The sequence below is a fragment of the Passer montanus genome, unplaced genomic scaffold (genome assembly GCF_014805655.1).
Source record: "Passer montanus isolate IOZ18808 unplaced genomic scaffold, ASM1480565v1 scaffold18, whole genome shotgun sequence".
Classification (NCBI taxonomy): Eukaryota; Metazoa; Chordata; class Aves; order Passeriformes; family Passeridae; genus Passer; species Passer montanus.
The window spans coordinates 13,857,239-13,876,813 of NW_024365381.1; the positions used below are offsets into that span (position 1 = coordinate 13,857,239).

At 42.3% G+C, this 19,575-nt stretch overlaps 1 protein-coding gene across 2 annotated transcripts; it reads left to right on the plus strand.

Annotated features, from left to right (window-relative positions):
• Positions 1 to 244: 244 nt before the first annotated feature.
• Positions 245 to 17,958, plus strand: SLC39A13 (solute carrier family 39 member 13). Of its 2 annotated transcripts, none has more exons than XM_039705124.1 (10): positions 245 to 2,394; positions 3,591 to 3,890; positions 4,330 to 4,443; positions 6,083 to 6,201; positions 7,461 to 7,604; positions 12,720 to 12,809; positions 13,352 to 13,402; positions 13,638 to 13,770; positions 13,905 to 14,004; positions 15,455 to 17,958. In XM_039705124.1, the coding sequence occupies exons 2-10, from the start codon at positions 3,623 to 3,625 to the stop codon at positions 15,528 to 15,530; spliced, it is 1,095 nt and encodes a 364-aa protein (XP_039561058.1). In that variant the 5' UTR covers positions 245 to 2,394; positions 3,591 to 3,622; the 3' UTR covers positions 15,531 to 17,958. The 2 variants fall into 2 exon arrangements, with proteins under 2 accessions (XP_039561058.1, XP_039561059.1); XM_039705125.1 differs by lacking the exon at positions 245 to 2,394 and adding an exon at positions 2,444 to 2,855.
• Positions 17,959 to 19,575: the final 1,617 nt, after the last annotated feature.

A 19,575-nucleotide genomic window follows, 5' to 3' on the forward strand; every position in this document is an offset into this window, starting at 1 on the left:
GTTTTAACAGGGTATTATTTTCCTCTTGAGCAGTTTTTTTCCTATGACTGCATCTTCACTGCTTATTTTCTTCCTCTTAAATATTTGCCATAGGGGTAACCAGTTTGAATGTTTGACTTTAGCGACTTTGCTAATGTTCTAATGAAATGGAGAAGCAAAGGGGCTGTAGAGATAAAAAGTGCTGCTTTTTTTTTTTTTTTTTTTTTTTTTTGAGCAAGTGGTTATGATGCGTTAGGAATAAGGAAATGCTGGGAATATGCTCTAAGCAATTAACTGGACACAAAGAGCAGTTCAGGTGTATCCTGGACAATACACTGATTTTCTCATAGATGTTTTATAAACATGAGGAGTTTATTGCCTGAGATATGGGGTTGTTCCTGAGGCATGGTGTAATGATGGTCTGGCTGCACAGGAGTAAAGAAATGTGCTGCTTTTTCCTCATGTGAGTAACAGCAGAATAAAGACCTGTGTGCCACAGAAAGATGACCAACACTAATGTGAGTTAGGGAATCAGTTTTATGCTCTTTATACCCATTTGTTTTTCCACCACCATCCTCTTTCTGAGGAACTTGATCCCATTTGTGGCTGAAAGAGAGACATGTAGCCAAATATGCAAACCTTTTTCAGAGTCCTGGACATGACCTTTGTCCTGTGTGCTACTACGTCTCAGTCTCTAAGACCCTTTCAGGTGTCCCTTGGAGCTTTTGTGGGTTGTGAGTGTGGAGAATGAAATGCAAGAAATCGACCTGTTGAATCAATTGCAGTGTTTACTTTTCCAGATTGATTCTCAAAAGCTGTGACAATGTTACAGAAGAGATTTGTGCTGCTTCCCACTGCTGAGCTGTGGTGTGTGTGTTGCTTCTTCATAGGCATGTATAGTTGTATAAATTCTGATTTATACAACTTATTTTTGGTGTGTTCCTCACAAAGTTCTCAGTCATTTTATAGGTCTAATCCAGTCATAAAGGATGAGGACATCCATCAGGCCCACTGCAGGGTTGGAAGGGGTGTAGGCCTGAAGGACTTCAAAGAAGGGATCTAATCTTTACAATGAGATGGTATCTGTATCAGCCGTTTCTGTTTCTCAAAGTTAAAAAAAAAACCAAAAAACAAAAGGAAAGGAAAAAAAAACCAAAACAACCAAAAAGTAGTGCTGGAGATTCTGCATCCTGTATAATCTGTTTCAGTATATCCCCAGTTTTGCACTATATATATTAATTTTTTCATAGTCAGGCTAAATCTTATTTACCATTTCAACTGATGTGGAAGAAGAGTATTTTTCCCCTTTCTTGTGACTCTCAATGTATGCAGGCTGTTCTGTTCCTTTGGTGTTATCTTTTTAAGACTAAACACACCCAGGTCCTTTGGTTGTTTTTCCTGGTCCTGCTCTCTACACTCTAGTTTTCGTTTCTTTCCACTGCAGTGTCTCAGATTTTTGTGTGTGTTTCATGAGATGAATATGTGGGGCTGGATGTGGTCTGTTGGCTAAAGACTCAGCTGTGTGAGACCCACAGTGTGACTACTGCTACGTCCCAGGATGACTTTTACCCTTTTTGTAGCAACATAAGCCTGCTGGCTTGGAATTAATTTCTCAATCAATGTGTGCTTTTTCTTTGTGGCATGTTAGAATTACTGTTGTGTCATTTCCATTTGATTTCACACCTGCCTCCCCTGCCCTTAGTGTACTGTTTTGTACTGATCCTTACTGAGATTTGATAGTAGGTTGCCAGTAGGTGTGGGGTTCCTGCAGCCAGACCAAAACACTGCAATAAGATGCCCCAAAATCCTGAGCTGGTTTGAACTTGCTGTGTTGAGGGATTTTAGTTTATTTGTTGTAAGAGAAAAGTGATAGCTTTAGTGGTCCTTGCTCAACTACCCAAGCCAGTGTCTTCACTGATTCCTTCTTGCATCCCTGCTCCTGATGGTCACTGTGCTTGGAGATTGGTGTTCCCCTTCAGAGAAGCCGTGGGACCCTGTCCCTTAATTTCTTTTTGATTGCTTTTGATTGCAGCTTGGCCTTCCTCCTGCAGTGTTTTTGTTCAGGGACTGAAATTGGCAAAGGGCCATGAATTTAAAAAAGCAGTTTTTCCTGCTCGTTTGTTCTGATGCCGCTCACTGTGGAGTCTGGCGTGAGCATGGAGAGGCAATGCTTCATGAAGGAGGGGGGGATGCCCTTTTCATCCACAGCCTTAGATTGGCTCCAACATCCTGAATTTTGTCTTGAGAGTTTCAGGTCCCTTTCTGTCTGGCTGTTACTTAATGCTTTGATATCTTTATCAATTTCTTATCTTATAGGTAACTACCAACTGATCATTTAATTTGATCAAGAGTCCTTCAGAGGATTGAAGTTACTGGTGTGTAACTTCTCCCACCTTTTTTTTCCCTTTTATAAAGGTAGGTGAGGCATGATGCTTCTCCAGCCTTCTTGTGGCCTGCCCATACTCCTGTAAATTTTCAAAGATGGTCACTGATGCTTCAGAGATTAGACTGGTTTCTTACATGCTTTCTGGTGAATGCTGTTATTACCTCTCAAGAGCTGTTTTGTGAACATTTGTTAGGTCTATCTTTTTCTAACCCACCCTTTCCTTCCATTTCTAAATTAGTTTTGCTTGTCACATTTCACTTTTTCTTCTGGAGATTGAAGGAACATTGGTACTTCAGCCTTTACATAATTTGCTTTCTTTCCCTCTTTGTTAATGACTGTAATTATCTTTATTTTTCTCTTCTAACATGCCCTCTTCTCCAGTTTTCTTGTGATTGCAGAGCTCTTACTAACAGCTGTGCTGATTTTGACTAAGAGACCATCTAATCCAGTATCCTTCTACAAAAGGATGAAAACAGGACAAGTAGATATGGTATTTTTCAAGTACACTTCCATTCTCCATCTCCTCTCATATCAGGGAATTTCCTCTGTCTAATGTGAGCTGTTTAACCATTAACAATCAATAGATTTGTCTTTCTCGTTCTTGTCCTGTCTTTAGATGAGTGCATGTAAAATTTTTCATCATTTTTGGAGAATCGCTATCACCCAAGTTACCTGCTGATGAAGGGCCATATTTGTTTGTTTTGAAGCTGACCCTTGCTGGCTCCATGTGGATGGGTGTCAGCACTTGTGTCTGATGAGATGGTGAATAATCTACCCTATTCCTCATCTTTTCACCACTCATGAGTTTACAGACCTCTGGTGTGTTGCCTGTCTTGCATCCTAATTTGTTACAGGGGTGCTGTTCCATGCCAAAGAGAAGACTTGCCTGGTAGCATCTCTGATCAATATCTTTTCCTGAAGCCTTGGGACAATGAAGGGCAAGAACAAGGATACTTGGAGTCCTTGTCCAGCCCATCTGAAGGGAAATAGTGAAAGCCTGATGCTTTCCCAAGATGTCTCAGTTTCATGCACGCATTGGTAAACAACCTCTCTGCCCTTCAGGGCTGTGTTGAAATCAAGAAGAGTTTCAGGTGTTCCTCATGGGTATTCATATCTGTGCTAAGACACTGATGCGGGGGCTTGGTGTGGTCAAGGCTTTTCCTCTGGGATGGTGGAACAGAGGGTTGAACATGTTTTCAGGACTTCTTTCCCCTTATCTTTTCAGAGATTGGCCAGCCCGGCTGAGACCACTTAGCAATGACAAAACAAAAACTCCTGCTTGATGGGACGCTCTCCTTGTTGCTGATCACGGCCTGTGAAGCTCAGCAGCTCCCGAAGAGTCATGCTGCTGCCAGTTCTGGTTCTCTGTGTGACAAGGAGGCAGCCTCCTGGGGACACCTGTTCAGCAGCGAGCGGCTGGATGCTTGGATCTGTTCCCTCATCGGTTCCTTCATGGTGGGGCTGAGCGGGGTCTTCCCCTTGCTGGTGATCCCCCTTGAGACGGGAGCCGCGCTGCGCTCTGAAGGTGAATCTGCCAGCTGCATTGGCCTTTCTGAAACCAAATGTCTTGGGATGTGACCAGCAGCACAGTGGTGAACATGACCTTGTCACAGAAATGTTGTTCTCTAAAATAGAAAGTCTGTTTTTGATCCTTTAATGGATTTAATGAACGTGTGAGTTTGAAAGGGAGTCCTTAGACAAATGTAAGCCCTGGATGGAGCTTGTACAAAGAGTACTGTTTTTCACCCTGCTTGGTTCAGGCACTTCACACACTACTGTCTCAGCCAAGTGCTGTCAGGGCTTTTTCTTGCACTCCATTTGGTTGTGCTCTCTCCTTTGAAAGCTTGCAGATGCTTCCAGTTTGGGGTTCTTTGTGCAATATCTCAGCTGGAGATGCCTTGGTTCCTGGCTGAGTAGTGATCAGGGTTTTTTTTTCTTCTTGTTTCTTCTTTTTCTTTTTTTAGCTGGGTCACAGCGTTTGAAGCAGTTGTTGAGTTTTGCAATTGGTGGACTACTGGGAAATGTGTTTCTCCACCTGCTTCCTGAAGCCTGGGCTTACACATGCAGTGCAACAACAGGTATGAGAGCCTTATGTGCCTGGAAGCAGCTTGTGCTGTGCCTTCTTTGAGTCTGTTCCACCTTGAAAGCCCGAGACCAGCCAGTCTGGGTCAGCCCAAAAACTGGTCTAGGCTGCTATCCTTTTCCAAGTAATATGTAAAAGCAAATGCCTAAGGAGGGATGTGAGAATAAAAAACCACACATGTAATACTTCATCTTTGCACTCCGTAGTCCTCCAAAGACTTTGAAATTAGTGGCTTTCTCAATTTGCCATGGTTTCTTTATGTTTAGTAACTTGGAGCGGTTTTCTTGTTTATTGACATTTCCTATTGTGCCTTGGACTCCGGTAAATCTCTGTTGATTTTCTTTTGTTCCTTCTGTAAGGAAAGGGAATGCTTCCTTAAGCTGATGGGAGGTTATGGTTGTGTATGTGGTCTGGTACATGGACATGTTCACCATCTTAGTTGGGGATCAGGTGCACCTTTTTTACAAATCTGTCCCTATAATAGTGTTACTCCTAAAACCTCTTTCCTGGCACTAACTTGGGCCCCTCTGTTGGATGCTTTGATTTTTGGGAGATCATGTGTTGCAGTCTTTGGTTCATGAGAAATCATGGAACATTGTCTATAGAGCCACAAGATTGGAGGGTGGGGCAGGGGAAGAAAAAGGAAATGGAGGTGACAGAAACTTGTGTTTGCCAGCAAACTAAACACTGAATTGGTATAGACCTTTTGGTATCAGTGTAGCTCCTTCATCCCTCTAATAGCCAGGGTTACTGAAACCTGTAATGTTTGATCTATCTGCTTCAGCAAACTGATATCACAGAAGGCAGGTGCTGCTGCATCCCACCTGTTGAGAAACCAAGAAGTCATTTTCCTGCTGAAAATGCAAGAGAGGGAAGATGATGCCCTGGGTTTCCCAGACTTTTTTGCACCTATGTCCTGGGATTTCAAATCTGCCAGGCCTTTAGTCCTCTTCTTTATCACACCTCTAGCACTGTCAGCAAAACCTCCTGTACTTTTTTTCACCCTTTCTGCAGTGGTTCCCAAATTACTCTGTCTTTATGCTCAAGCTTGTTTGCTTCTGCCAGACTGTCCTGAAGTGTAAAGGTTTCCTTGACCCATGTAAGTCCTGATACAGAGTCGTTCTGTTCTTCCATTGCAGTGCAGTTTCCATTTCTGGCAGTGAGGCTGAATGGATTATTATCTCAAAAGCTTGGCTGTAATTGAAAAGAAAGTTTATAGCTTTGGGCTTAATAACTTGCTGAGGTGTGGCAGAAAAGGGAAGGTGAGTTTGTAACTCCAGTAATGGCAGATTTCATGACAGGGCTTGCTGCTCAGTAGGTACAGCTGCTGTATTTTTGTTGATGTAATATTCACTTGCCTCTGGAGCTCAGGGAAATTCCCAATGTTGTCAGGAAATATTCTGGATTGAGCTGATGTGGAAAAAAGGATCATCTCGAGACACTCTCACTCTGAGTGTCTTGAGATGATGATATCTGTTAAATCAAGAATGGGCAAGTTAAACTAATCTGTTTTGATATCTGTTTGCTCCTCCTACCTTGCAGGGAGATATTCCACTTTTTTTTTTTCCCCTTGGACCTGCGTGGAAAAACTATGTATATAATAGAGACATGAAGATTTCTCTTTTGTTCTTCAGGAGAAGGGCAGAGTTTTCAGCAGCAGAAGCTTCTGGGTCTCTGGGTGATCATTGGTTTCCTGACCTTCCTGGTGCTAGAGAAGATCTTCCTAGAGAAAGAGGAGGAGTATCCTGGTGTGGTAAGTTGGCAGCCTGAGGTGGGGGGGAAATACTCTTATATTTGAAGCTCTGTACTAAATACCTCATCTGCCCTATCTGACAGTGTCAGGGAATTATCCTGTAGCTGTGAGTACCTTGTCATCGCCCTTTGGGAGTTTTTTGCCACTTCTTTGCCACTGTTTTGTAGGAGTAAGTTTCATCTTCAGGCTTTTGTTTTGTGGTTTTAACTGAGATTTCTCACTTCTGGTTTGGTTTTGTTCTTTATGTGGTAAGTGTAAAAGAGAGCTCCTGTTCTGTGGGGGCTGGGAGTTGGAGCACTCTGCAAATCAGCTTTCTGCTCAAGTAAGCTTTGAGGGGTGACAGCTAGCTGATGCATGTTCCATGGACCCATTGTGACTCATTCCCTTTCTGGGTCCTCAGCCAGGACAAAGGCCAACCTTCTTGAAGATGTTTCTTCTTGGTTATGTCCTGAACCAGATGTTTGTTTGGGTGACTTTGTGTGGTAGAAGGGATTTATGACTGGCCAGGTAATCCTAAATTCAAAGGAGTCACCCAGCTGCAAAGGGGAGAAGTAGATGAGGTAGCAGAAGGTACTTCCAAGACAGAGGAGAGCACCTAGTCTTCAGAGATCTGCATAATTCCCGAGTTGCAGCTCCTTTAGACTGTTCAGTCCTTGCTGTGACATGACTTTTGAGAGGGAAAACTGCAGGTCAGGCACTACATAAGAGCAATTAGGTGTTAACTTTGACTCAATGTGAGACTTTAATGCCCAAAAGGAACTTTATCTTCTCAAGTAGAGAGAGGCTGAAATTCTGGATAATATCTTGTTGTTTGGAAGGTGATGATCCCAGCTATAGAATAATTCTGTAGATTTAGCTGTTCTGATGCACTGGGGACAGCAAGACTCTTTTCCCCATCTCCTGCCCAGATGGAGTTGTATTTCTCTGGGCAGTAGCTGCTATCAGGAGGTGCAGGCTCAGTCCCTTATCTTTCTAGTGGAACTTTACTCATGCCAAGGGGCTGTGACTCCAGTTCCTCCCCTTTCTATTTCTCTTGAGGATTGGGAGGTCTTAGCTCTCGTTATCTTTCAGGGCAGATGTCACAATGCTCTCTGAATCTGTCTCATTTCTGGCAGTTGTTATTAAACTGGGGTGTCAAAGCTGCTGAGTCACATTGTAAGGACAAAAGGATTAAGGGTGAAGGTTGGATTTCTGATCCTGATTCCTGCTCATTCATCACTGAAAAAAAATCAGTGACAAGTTTGTTTCACCTAATTTAGGACTGTGATTCCAAAGCATCATCTGGAAAGATTCCCAATGGAAGTGGCTGCCCCCTGCCCAAGGGGTCCTCTCAGTCCCAAAGAGCACGAGCTCAGTGTAATGGCTCCTCTCTCCAGTCTGGTCCAAAAAACAACAGAATCAAGGTAAGAGGCCCACAAACTCACCTTCACTTTTTAGTCAGGAATTGTCTGTGGAAAGACTGTGCTTGAGTGGGGAACTCAGTGTTTGAGTTGTGCTTAATTTTGCTCTGTCAAAGTATGTCCTGGTCACAGCAGGGAAGAAATAGCAGACTTGGAGAAAATCTACACTGCAGCTTATGTGGAAGAGGAGAAGTCAATATTATAAAGACACAAGTGTGATGATGTGTGTTTTGGCTGAATTCTGGTACCAAAATACAGAATTTCATATTTTGTTACTTTGTATTTTATAGTAAATATGTCTTTATTTACTTTATTTTTTGCACCGTGATTTCTCTGTCTCTACTGCCTGCATTGTACCGATTCTGAGCTGCACTTTTCCTTTTAAGACACCTTTTGGAAGTGTTTTGACACCTTTAGGAAGTGTGTTGAAGCTACTAGTGTAGAATTTAAAAGTTCTGTTTCTCAGATTATCAGTTTACCTGCTGCCAAAAAGGGCTTCTTGTCCACTTCTGTCTCCAAGCCTGTATTTCCCATTGCTTCCTTTGCACTGGATCTCATCTGACCTCACAGTGAGCCTATTCAGGGAGCTAAACAGGCAAAGAACTTGCTTGTCTACACCCACACACCCACCTCCCACCCCCTGGTCTATTTCTCTCCTAATTTAACTTCTTGAATCAGCTTGGCATGCAGACAGGCAGCCTGTAGTGCTGGGATAAGGGAGATCAGCAGGCTCATAGGACTGGAGGGGGAGGAAGAGTCCTGCACCATAGGGAAGTGGATAACCTCCACATTGGCTTTGCTTCCCGTTCCATGTTACTATCTTTGTACTGTGGAAAACCCTTTTCTGGATGAACATTACAAGAGAGAGAGTAAACAACCGCTTTGGTGAAGGAGGACCTGCAGTTTGAGTTTGAAATCCCATAAAAATGTGCAAGATTGTATGAGAGTAACTATGGGCAGAAAGTGTGCTTGCATGAACTATGTGGTCAGGCAGAGGCTCTTCAGTCTTTCTATTTTAAATCTGTTTTGCTGTAACTTTATAGCTCTTCCTACAGAACATGAAAGTTATGCTGAGGTCACTGAGTATTTTTGACATCTGTCACATTCATGTAATTTGTACATAACACTGCACAAACTGCAAGGTGCCATGTGGATGTTTCTAGAGGTGGTAGTAGTGGAGATACCAATATTACTGGGTTATGAAACGTTGTGCCCTAATTTTGGAAGGGTTTATATAAGGAACTATAGACTACTGATTTCAAGTAGAAATGAAACACAGGTTATACAATTGCTCAGGGCATGGTCCTAATATAAAAAAATAATAATGTAATTAATGCTAATTGATATTATTTTATGTAAGATAAATTCTTATCAACCAGACATTTTTCCTGCCTCTTATTCAGGCATAAAATTGTTTAATAAAGGTCATGACAAATATATATAAAACATAACTTTCTCCCCCATTGTAATCAACTTTCCTAATATTAGCTGTATTAAAAATCTGTTATTCTGTGTTATCAAAAGGGACTGGTTTAATGCAGGCCCCCGCAAATCTGTTTGGGTTATTATTTTTCTAAGTTATTATTTATAAAAACAGTATATCTTCACATTTGCAGGTACTGTGTTACATAAATGGCACATTGTGACTGCATGAAGTCAGCGATAGCAGCTAAACTGAGTAACTTCATCAGAAAAATGTGCTGAATCTTTAATAGGTTTTGATACATCCAATTACCAGGAATAGATTAAGAGGGACCTCAGATCATATTTACAAGGTAGGGATAGTTTCTATTTAGTCAGTGCCTTGGAAAAACATATGATGGTTACAGTAGGAAATTGTCTGAACACATTCTTCCCTCATGGTGCTACAGCCAGGAGGATGGGTGAGTAGGAAATAATATGTAAGAGGAGAGGTGAGAGTTCCTCTTTCTGTATAGCAGTAGTGAAACAGCTATCTGGCTTTTTCCAGTAGTGCTATTCCAAATCTCCAAAATACTACTAATAATTTGTAAAGGAGCCCAGAAAGAGATGAAATAATATTTTAAGTTTGAAGTACATGACAAGTGGCTTTCTTTAGTTTAGCTCTGTAGTTATGGCAGATCAAGGGTGACTTAGAGTATACAAATACCCACAGAGGAATGGCTAAATTTGGATAGTTACAGCTATAGCAAACAGTAGTAGTCTAGAACTTAGAGACAACTCTGACTGAGGGTAACTTGCCAATGCGCCAACTTGCCTTAGAGATAGCAGATTTTTTGTCATTTGTGAGCTGTAAGCTGTGGTTTAAGCTGCTCTCTACAGAGTACATGATAGCTTAAGAAACAATGAAATATGTGCACAAATTAAATTAAGTTCTTTCAGTTGTTTTACTTGGAAGGTTTAGGCAACCTTCTAGCTTTAAAACCCTAACACATCTGTTCAATTTTTCAGACAATTGTTGATATGCATGAATTAGAAACATAAGACTTAATGGGTGTAGTTTTTTTACCTTCTGGTCTTCTAATCTGAATATTTTAATAGTCTTCCTGGTAGGGTGGAAATTATCAAACTTACCGAGATACTCCTGCGTTGTTAGCCTGTTTCCTTAGGCAACAACATAAGCAGTCATTCCATCTGTCTGTCCATCTGTTCTGCCCTTCATTTTCAATAACTTTTGAACCCATAATTAATTTTCCTTGAGTTCAAGAGAGGATAGGAGTCTTGAGGGTGATCAGATTTCTGCAAGTTCCATAAAAATCAGTGTTGACAGTAGAGGGGGAAGGCAGAGGGATGCCCTGTTGAAAGCCCAGCTGGAGCTGGGGTGCCGCGTGCTGCCCAGCTGATGCCCCTGGCTGCAGCTGGGGACAGGGCTGCCACAGGGAAGTGCTGTTGCTGGGAGTGAACAGAGCAGGTACTCGTGAAGGAGGGAGTGAAATCCATGGTGTGGCAGATTTTTTTGGTTCTATTCACTCAGAAACCTCCATTTCTTCAGCAAACAAAAAGGGAAAGATACTATTTAAATGAACAAAGTCACCCTTCAGGACTTGATTATTAGTAAGTTGTAGTGAGTTGACTGTTGTCCACATATATATATTAGAACTTCTGCTTTTTAGCTGCTGCTAGAATTTGTCCCAGCTTGAAAATGGCAGATGGGAGGTTTCCTTTGCATGCAGCCATAGATCTGTTCTGTCCCTCATTGCAGCCTTTATTCCCTCAACAGGTAAAAACATTGTGTACGCTACTTTTGCCTTGCTTTTTCTTTCTTTCTTTCTTTCTTTCTCCCTGTGGCACATGGGGTCCTGGATGATTTGTGGAAGTATTTTTTATTACACAGTGACATTAATTCTGAAGCATGAAAGTAAACACTTCATCAGGCTGTGCTCTTTATCAGCAACGAGAACATCCTATTAGGGATTCGCAGAATGTAAATGTCAGAGGCTCATAACTGTCAATTCAACCCAATTTATTTCTGAGCACTCCAAAGCTTTGCTTCTTTCAGTGACAGCTTTTGCCCAAGCCACTGACAACAAAAAGTCATAATGTTTTAATCATGAAGCCTATTTTTTCTCTATACTGTGGTATGGGAAAGCATTTTTTGTGTAAAACTTCTGTGAATAATTATTATTATCCTGTGGGGGAAACGCCATCATGTAAAAAAACAACATGAAAAGGAGAATTTTAGTCATATTTGACTGTCTAGGAATGAGAGTATGGAGAATGAGAAATAAAACTGTTCCATTTTTGTGTCTGCCTGCATGCATTTATTTGGGTTTCCTGTCTTATAAAAACATGCAGGGATCTTCTTTTGCATTCATTGTGGAGATGTTACTTAGCTTATTACTTAAAAGTGGGGTAGGCTTTGCTTAGTTCTTAATTTTCCTATTTAATTGTCAGTGCACTTTAAAAAATTTAGAGGCTACAAAGGTGCCCCAAGATAGTGCAGTAAAAGTGCCCTGCAGAAAGGTGGTGCTTTGGAGAGAGAGATTTGACAGAACATTCCTGAGCTGTGGCATACAAATGACAGCAAGATGCCCCAAGAAGAGTTGACAGAAACAGGGAAGAGCACAAAACCAAAACGAGCTAATGAAGTCCATCAGCACTTGTGGCTGTCCAGCTGAACATTGGCATCTGGTGCTGTGGTGAAGTAAGAGTTTCACAGTGTCCAGGCAGTGTCTCCACTCACTAGATACTGCCCTGTATCTGGAGTTCTTGCAGTCCAGAGACAGGCTGATGTATGGGCTAACTCCTGGTTTGATAATAATTTAAACTGAAGTCCCATATAGTGAACTGCAGTATCTCAGGACCAACATGAAATAGTTTTTGTTAAATATGATGGAAAAAAACCCCAAAAACCTGTGAGCTAAAGAGCTGGGGTGGTACCCTTGTAAATTACTTTAGGTCAAATACTCAGATTTTGTCAGGAGATGACCCTAGTTAGAATGATAGGGAATTTTACCTTGGAGATGGACTCGTGAGGAAGACAGCTGCTTTATGCTTATAATTTTAAGAAGTGTGTGTATATGCAAATGCTGATACATGCTATCCAGCCTTCTAGTAGGTGGTTTTTGGTGACTGTCATCACTATCTTCTCTTTTGATTCTTTGTTAAGGGAAAGCAAACCCACAAGCACGAACTTTTTTGGTAAATGTTTGAAGATTTATTTAGTTATAGAAAGCAATTCTAGCAGCATTTGTTCTGTTGCATTGTTCTTGCCAGCTCTTGAAGAGGAGATATTTACCAGTTGGATATTAAAGTACATGACTTGAAAACAAGATCAAGTAATATTTGAAGCCAGTAAATTAGTCAGTGTTACCTAAAATTAGTTTGACTTAGAATTAAATATATTCTTGATTTTTGGCTTTCTTTTTTCTTTCTTTTTCTAGAGCTCTTCATAATTTGCATACAGTAATTATTCTAATCTCAGACAATACTTACCTACCCTAAAACTTTGTTTCCTCTAAAACCAAAAATTACATTTAATTTGTACTCAAGCACTGACATAGTTTAGGATTTTCAGCAGAAGCATTGTGCTCAGTCCTTTCCCATCTGATTGTGACTGCATAACCCATGTCTAAGCTGTGTGCTTTTTTATCTTGTTACATCTCTTCCTTTATCAGGGGCTCTTCCTTCTCTTTGCAGATTAGTGGATACCTCAATCTGCTGGCCAACACCATTGATAACTTTACACACGGCCTGGCAGTAGCAGCCAGTTTCCTGGTTAGCAGAAAGGTAAGGTTTCTGTCCCCAGCTGTGTACTGAAGTGAAGAGGCTTTGTCTCAAGTATGATACAATATGCAAAACAGCCAAAAAATGCAAGGAATTTCTTCCTATTTGCTGGAATTTTCTGAGAAAATGCAGGCTACAGTCAAACTCAGCCCTATCCTGATCCTCTGATGCAGAGCTTCTTTGAATTTGGGACACATTAGTCATTTGTACTGGCATTAGGGGATGGATTAGCTCATCTACCCTCATCTACTCAAAAGGCAGTCCAGAAATAACATGATGAGGATGGTCACCTCAGAAACTGGGACATAGACAAGGCAGAGATGCTTATTGCATTTTTGCTTTTGTCTTCCACACTGATGATGGGCTAAGGGGTCCCCATTGCCCTGAGCTGGAGCACCATGACTGTGAGAATTATAAACTCCCAGTCAACCCTGCACTGATGTGGTATCTGCTGCTCCATCTGGATCCCTGTGGGTGTATGGGACCTGATGAGATTCATCCAAGAATACTGGAATTGTTTCCTAATCGCTTTCTCTCTGCTGCAGGTTGGGTTCCTAACCACAATGGCCATTCTCCTGCATGAAATTCCACACGAGGTGAGAGGCTTTGTATCCTGCCATTGAGAGGGGAAATACAATGTGCTTCATCTGCTAAGAGGAGGTCTGGGTCTGGTTAACATCTTCTTGTCTTCTTAAAGGCTGCTCCCTCTGGGGAGACTGACAACATTGTAAACCAGGAACAGTCTTGAAGCACTGACCTTGTTGTGAATGACCTTTGTAACTCAGAATTTGGTATTCAAGTTCATTAACTGTCAGCTCTTGGTTTTCTTAGGTTGGAGACTTTGCAATCCTACTTCGGGCTGGCTTTGACCGCTGGAGTGCAGCCAAGATGCAGCTTTCCACAGCTCTGGGGGGAATTCTAGGAGCCTGCTTTGCAATATGTGCTCAGTCACCAAAAGGAGCAGGTAAAGTTCCCTGGGACCTCTGTAGAAATGGGGGAGGAGGCAGTGCTTGTCATTCTTCTGTATCTTCTTTCCCTTCTGTGTTGTGTCCCATGGCTGTGTCTCAGTAATAACTGAAGCTTTCTGTATTTGTGCAGGAGAAACAGTAGCTTGGATCCTCCCTTTCACTTCTGGAGGATTTCTGTACATTGCCTTGGTAAACGTTGTGCCTGATCTCCTGGAGGAAAAGAATCCTTGGTAAGTGCTCTCTCCTGTTACTCCGCAGCATTTTGTGTTGCCAGGGGACAGGAATACAACCCTTCCCTGTGCCTCTTCTGGAAGTGTGTGAATGCCAGCTTTCCAATTCCTATGGACAAGGCTGCAATCAAAATAGACAGCTTGCTATCTATTGCATTTGTGGGACTACAAAGACCCTCTGTAACATGAGAGCTTTCACCTGGGTGAGTCCCAGAGACTGCTGGCACAGCATGCAGCAGGGCCAGCTAGAGCAAGTTCCTGGGAAACATGTCCAATAAGGACACCACTGCCCAGTCTGAGTTTTCAGCTTCCAGTGCATACTGGTGTAGGGACTGTCTGAACCAGGGCCCCACAGAGGCGTGTATGTCTGATAACCACATGTGAATCTATCCTTCCATGCTTCTCCCATCCCTTTCTGACCCTGTCCATTAATTCATGCCTCTGCAACCTCCTTTTAGCAGCAGTTTGCAGAGTTTGACTCTACTGTGTTAAGTGATGCTTCTTATTATTTGGTTTTTACACTCTTGCATATTGATTTTTTTATTAGGTATCACTGTGTTGCTGTGTGAGTTGAAAAATAATAGTTTTCTTCTCTTTAGCACTCAGCATTTCATAATCTGTCATTGTATTCCACCTCAGACATCTCTCTTCTGCACTGGTGTATATATATGCCAATGTATTTGGGTTTCCCTTGTGTATTATTTTAGTTTCTTGCAGGCTGATTAAGGCTGTAGCAGGTCCCAATCCAGCTGTTCCACAGTAAAGGCCCTCTCAGATCTGCTGCCAGAGATGCTCCTCTTTCAGTTGTAATAAGACAAGTAACTTTAGTAGCTTAATAAGATGCCTTGGTTCACCTAGTTAATTGTGACTGAAACAGTGCTCAAAAAACCAGCTCCACAGTTCTTTCTGAGGAGGTAGGAACTTTGTGGAGAAATGTTAATTTGGGTTGGTAACCTCTTGTGTTGGCAGAGGTTGTTGGCAGAATATGCAGAAGTGGGAGGCACACAGTCACTTCAATCCAACATAAACCTGAGACAGTGCTAAAAGAATGGCCAAATTTGTTGGGTTTTTTTTTCTGTAGCTGTAGTTGTTAGCTGGATGAGGTCCCTGAAGTGTCTGTGCACATGCCGCATAAGTGCTGCTTTCCTCGTGAGTGAAAGGACATGAATATGTACCTGAACAGCTGCATGACTCAATCAGCTTGCATTGATTTGGAAGCCTGGAGTTGGGCCTTGCAGCTGGGTGGAACAAGTCCATGACAGTTTATAGACAACTCCTTTGCTTGGGGTGCTGGGAATGTCTTCCTGTCTGTGTTCGTGACTTCATACAGCTGTTGTGTTCACCACATGGTAAATTTGGAAAGGCAAAGAACAAATCATTGGGGAGCTCAGTGCAGCTGCCTATGGGGATTGGTTTGTGGCTCCTCCTAATTTTGCTGTTTCTTTCCCAGGAATTCCCTGCAGCAAATTCTGCTCCTGTGTACGGGCATTACAGTCATGGTGCTACTCGCGCTCACAACTGAGTGACCTCTGCGCAAACCTCATGATGCCTCCCAGAGCCACCAGAGTGACTCTGAGCTTTACAAAGCAATAAGGAACACTAATGTTACTTCCCACGTGTGTGCGCGCAGATCTGGCTGCTAGTATGAGAAGCGGGTGACAGAGAGGTCTGGCTGTGCAAGACTTCGTTCCCTGGCTCTCCTATCCCTGTTCTGCTAAGCTCCACACATGAGGGCTTCTGTTCTTTTTTCGTTTGGTTGGTTTTTATGGAGCAAAAGATACACTGGGCAGAAAGGAACTGAATAGCTGCTCCACTATGAGTAAACGATGTTTCATTCGGTTCATTCTGATGGAACTGCACCTCCCAAGCTCTTGTGTGAAAACAGCAGAGGTGATTCCTGTAGCTGATAAAGGATTTTTCCTACCACTTTAAGGGCTGGAGGCAGAACAGGCATGACAAAGCTTTAGCCAGAATCCCCTAGCCATGAGAAGTTGATGGTGCTATGAGATAGAAGGGAAGAGACCCTTTCCAGCTTGATCTCCAGCTGTTCATTGACACCACTTTTTCCTAAAGGTAGTATTGGCCTCAGCAGTCCAGCTCTTTTGGTCTGTTTTGTTTACATTGAAATTGAGCCAAAAGCTTGAGGCACTTTAGGGTAGGTCACTACAATTAAATGACACAGCTTGGAGATTACTTGCCTCAGCCCTAACCACTCCAGTAGCCAGCGCAGCCCAACTGTTTATCTGATAAATGATCAATAAATGTTTCTTCAATTGCCAACTACCATGGAGGGAAAGCCATGTAGCTGTTGTGACTGAGCTCCCTCTCCTCATACCCATTAGTTGAATACAATTCTGAGCCTGCTCATGAGACCTGATTCATTCATCTGAAGCAGGGTGTTTCAGAGCTTTCTTGAGGTGTAGCATGTTAGACCTGCACAGCATGCTACAGCACCCCATGGAAGAGGTGCTTGAACACTACAGCCTGGTCAGCAACTGATAACTCCTGGTTAGCTTTTCATCTGTTCAGTGTAGACTATTTAAGAGCATGCTGTAGATGGCAGCCTATTTCTGGGGTTCTTACCTCACAGTGGAGTTCATCTGTTGAGGATGAATGAATAAGAAGTAATACTGACAGCTTTTAGATGGGAAGGTTGAAACTGCTGGTGAAAATATTTTTAAGTAAGGTGAGAAAGGGATATGAAAGGGTGACAATAAGTATGCTTTAAGAGGAGTTTTCTGTTATGTGATGCTTGGGATAAAATCTTTGGCAATTTGAAAATTTAAAACCACGTCTAATTGAACTAACAGAGTCACTGAGCACAAAACAGGTGCCACAGTGTGATTTACACCAACTTGGCTCAGTCTTAACAGCTTTTGTGAAACAGTACAGCTCTCCAGTCTGCCCAGGGCCTTACCAAGAGGACTCGTGCCTTGAGAGGGCGATTTAGGTCAGAGCAGCAAGGCAGGTATACTGCCCACAGGAGAGGCACTACTTCCCTAAGAGATTCCTGAACTGTTGACACAGTTCTTTTTTATGACAGCTCCTGTCCTACTTTTCAGTGAATGCTGGAGAGCTCATGCTTGCAGTTCTGTCTGCCCAGGAACTGCTGTCTGAAATTTTTTCAGCTTTCCTTTCCCTGGACTGACATTGGTAACTAGTTTCACTGCAACAAGGAGGGAGGCTTAGTGCAATTGTTTATTCCTCTTTACAAAGTTGCCTTCCTGTGCCAGCTACTCTCTCCATCATTCACTTGTCATGAGCTCTGAAGGTAGCATCCATTTCCTGCTTTCCTGGAAGGATGATTAATCCAGTTAGCCTGCAGGGACTGGGGGAGTATGCCAACGCTCTGGTTCTAGCTTTGGGGGTTCCTTCTGCCCAGGGACTGCAGCTAAGCAGACCCTGTAACAGAGCTCTGGAGGAAGCAAGCTTGCACAGAAAGTTGTGCCTGCTGTTTCTCAAGATGTCTTTCCCAAAATAAGACTGGCATTTAAGTTGAGGCATTGCCAGGTGAGTGCCCATGAGTTGGCGTTGTTGCATCAGCACTGAGCCTTGCCAAGACTGAAAACCACAGTCAGGATTTTATACTCAGCGTTCAGGAATGTGAAGTGGATGACACTGAACAAAGAATTTCTGAGCTGTTTTTCTTGGCTGCTATCACAGGCATGGATAGTCTGTGTTTCTTGGGAAGATACACTGGTAGGAGGTAGCATGGGGCTTGTGGGAGGGAGGGGTTCAATAGATTTCTACTGCGTCAGCCCTGGGGCTGAGGATTGAGAGCTTTGGGAGGAAATGGAGCTTCACTCCACCACATTTGTCACTTTTGGAAATGCAGAGAGAATTGTATTTTCTAGCTCTATTTTTTCAGCTGCTCTTATGCATTTTCTCCCTTCATCTGTATTGGTCTGCTCTGCATGGAGACAATAGAGATGAAATAAATAGTTTTCCATGTCAGTTTGTGTTGTTGGATTATTTTATTTGATTGGTCTAGGCTTTTTTGAAGTTCCTACTTTCCTTTGATTTAAAAATTCAATTTAAATTTAATTTGAATTACACAGACATATCTCTGGGTTAGTCTAGAGCAGTTTGGACTCTGGGTTGCTGTCAGACTTTCCCCAGACTTACACAGCTGAAAGAAAAATTTCTATTTCAGTTTCTTCTCTCTCATGCCATGGAACCGTTGTCCAGGAGCAGTGTAGTAGGATCATAATTCTTGAGTGCTTCTCTGGGTTCCCTGAAAAGCATCACCAAATTAGTTTCTCCTCTTTCAGGGGAAAGCTTGCATGGTAACTTTACTGTTCAGAGAGTTTTGTAATCATATTTGACTATAATCAGTAATTTTTTAAAGTAAAAAAACCTCAAGGCCTGTGGTTTCAGTTAACACTAAGCTGGATACCTGCCATGTTGGACAAAGGTGCCATCAAGAAAGGTTGTGTGTTCCAATTGCCCTGAAAGGACTAAGAAGAAATTCTCTACCCTGCAAAAACATGGCTTCAGAAAATGTCTTATCCCACCCTTCATTTGGAAGATTTTCAGCTATAAATGGTGCATTTGTATTTTTTCTTACCCAAAGTCTTCTGTAAAAAGAAGGAAAACCATAATCCAAGAGCTGGAAGAAGATAGAAGTAGGTAGGTGATCAAGGGCATGATGTCACAGTCTGGATTTTGCCAGTAATCTACATTTTCGAATCTCTGTCCTTGGATTTACCACACTGCACTCTTGGCCTGTGCTAGTACTCCTGCCCTATGAGCCTTTCTCCATCATCCCTTTTTCCTTCTCAAAAGTAATCCAAATTATCATGAATTAATCAGCTATCTGTTTCACAGGCTCTGGGAAGAATGGCTCTGACACAATTGCAGTAGCACAGAAAGGAGAACATTTTGAGTTTTATTCATGGGAACTTTCAAAGATGATGGTGTTGCTGAAGCCCCAGTCTTTTGAAAGTGTATCCTGAGGAGCTCATATGGAGAGTAAGGTGACATAATAGGATTGCAGACTTAGGAAATGTGACTCTTTGGATCTTTTCAGGAAAGAGCTATTACAATTGAAGAATTTTTCCATGTTAGCTAGAGCAGTGATTGTATTTGAAAATTATTTTTCATTCTTGCTGTGGGAGACTTAATTTAGCTGGTATGTGTATGAAAATTGTTTTGACAGCAGCCCTTTCAATTTGTGTGCCTTGAAGGCACCAGTGTGCAGCTGCATGGATGGTAATCCCATCTGTCCAGTGCAAACTGCGGAAGAGGATCATGCAGAAATGTGGTTAGAGCAAGCTTTAGCTGTGGCTGCTGCATGTTTCCAGCAGGCAGAGTGCTCAGGTGAGATAAGCAGTACTCTGTTCTGGGCAGTGTTGCTGGGAGAAGTGCTGGGGAGCGTATTTAGGTTGTGCTCAGTGTGGCCGAGAGCAAGAAGTGACAAGGGAGAGGTGGGGGCGACAGAAAGGATCAGAATCTCCTACAGTTGAGCATTTGCTCCTGGGAACCAATTAACTACTTCTAACAAAAAAAACCCAAAGCTAAGGATTTCAAAATTGGACATTAAATTAGTAGTTTAGGCATAGCAAATCACTA

Excerpts from the sequence above, each read along its gene's own strand:
- SLC39A13 (XM_039705124.1), top strand. The coding sequence starts at position 3,623 with ATGACAAAACAAAAACTCCTGCTTGATGGGACGCTCTCCTTGTTGCTG. Across the intron at positions 6,202-7,460 it reads AGGAGGAGTATCCTGGTGTG|GACTGTGATTCCAAAGCATC; the intron begins GTAAGTTGGCAG and ends CACCTAATTTAG. Across the intron at positions 13,403-13,637 it reads TGCATGAAATTCCACACGAG|GTTGGAGACTTTGCAATCCT; the intron begins GTGAGAGGCTTT and ends TGGTTTTCTTAG.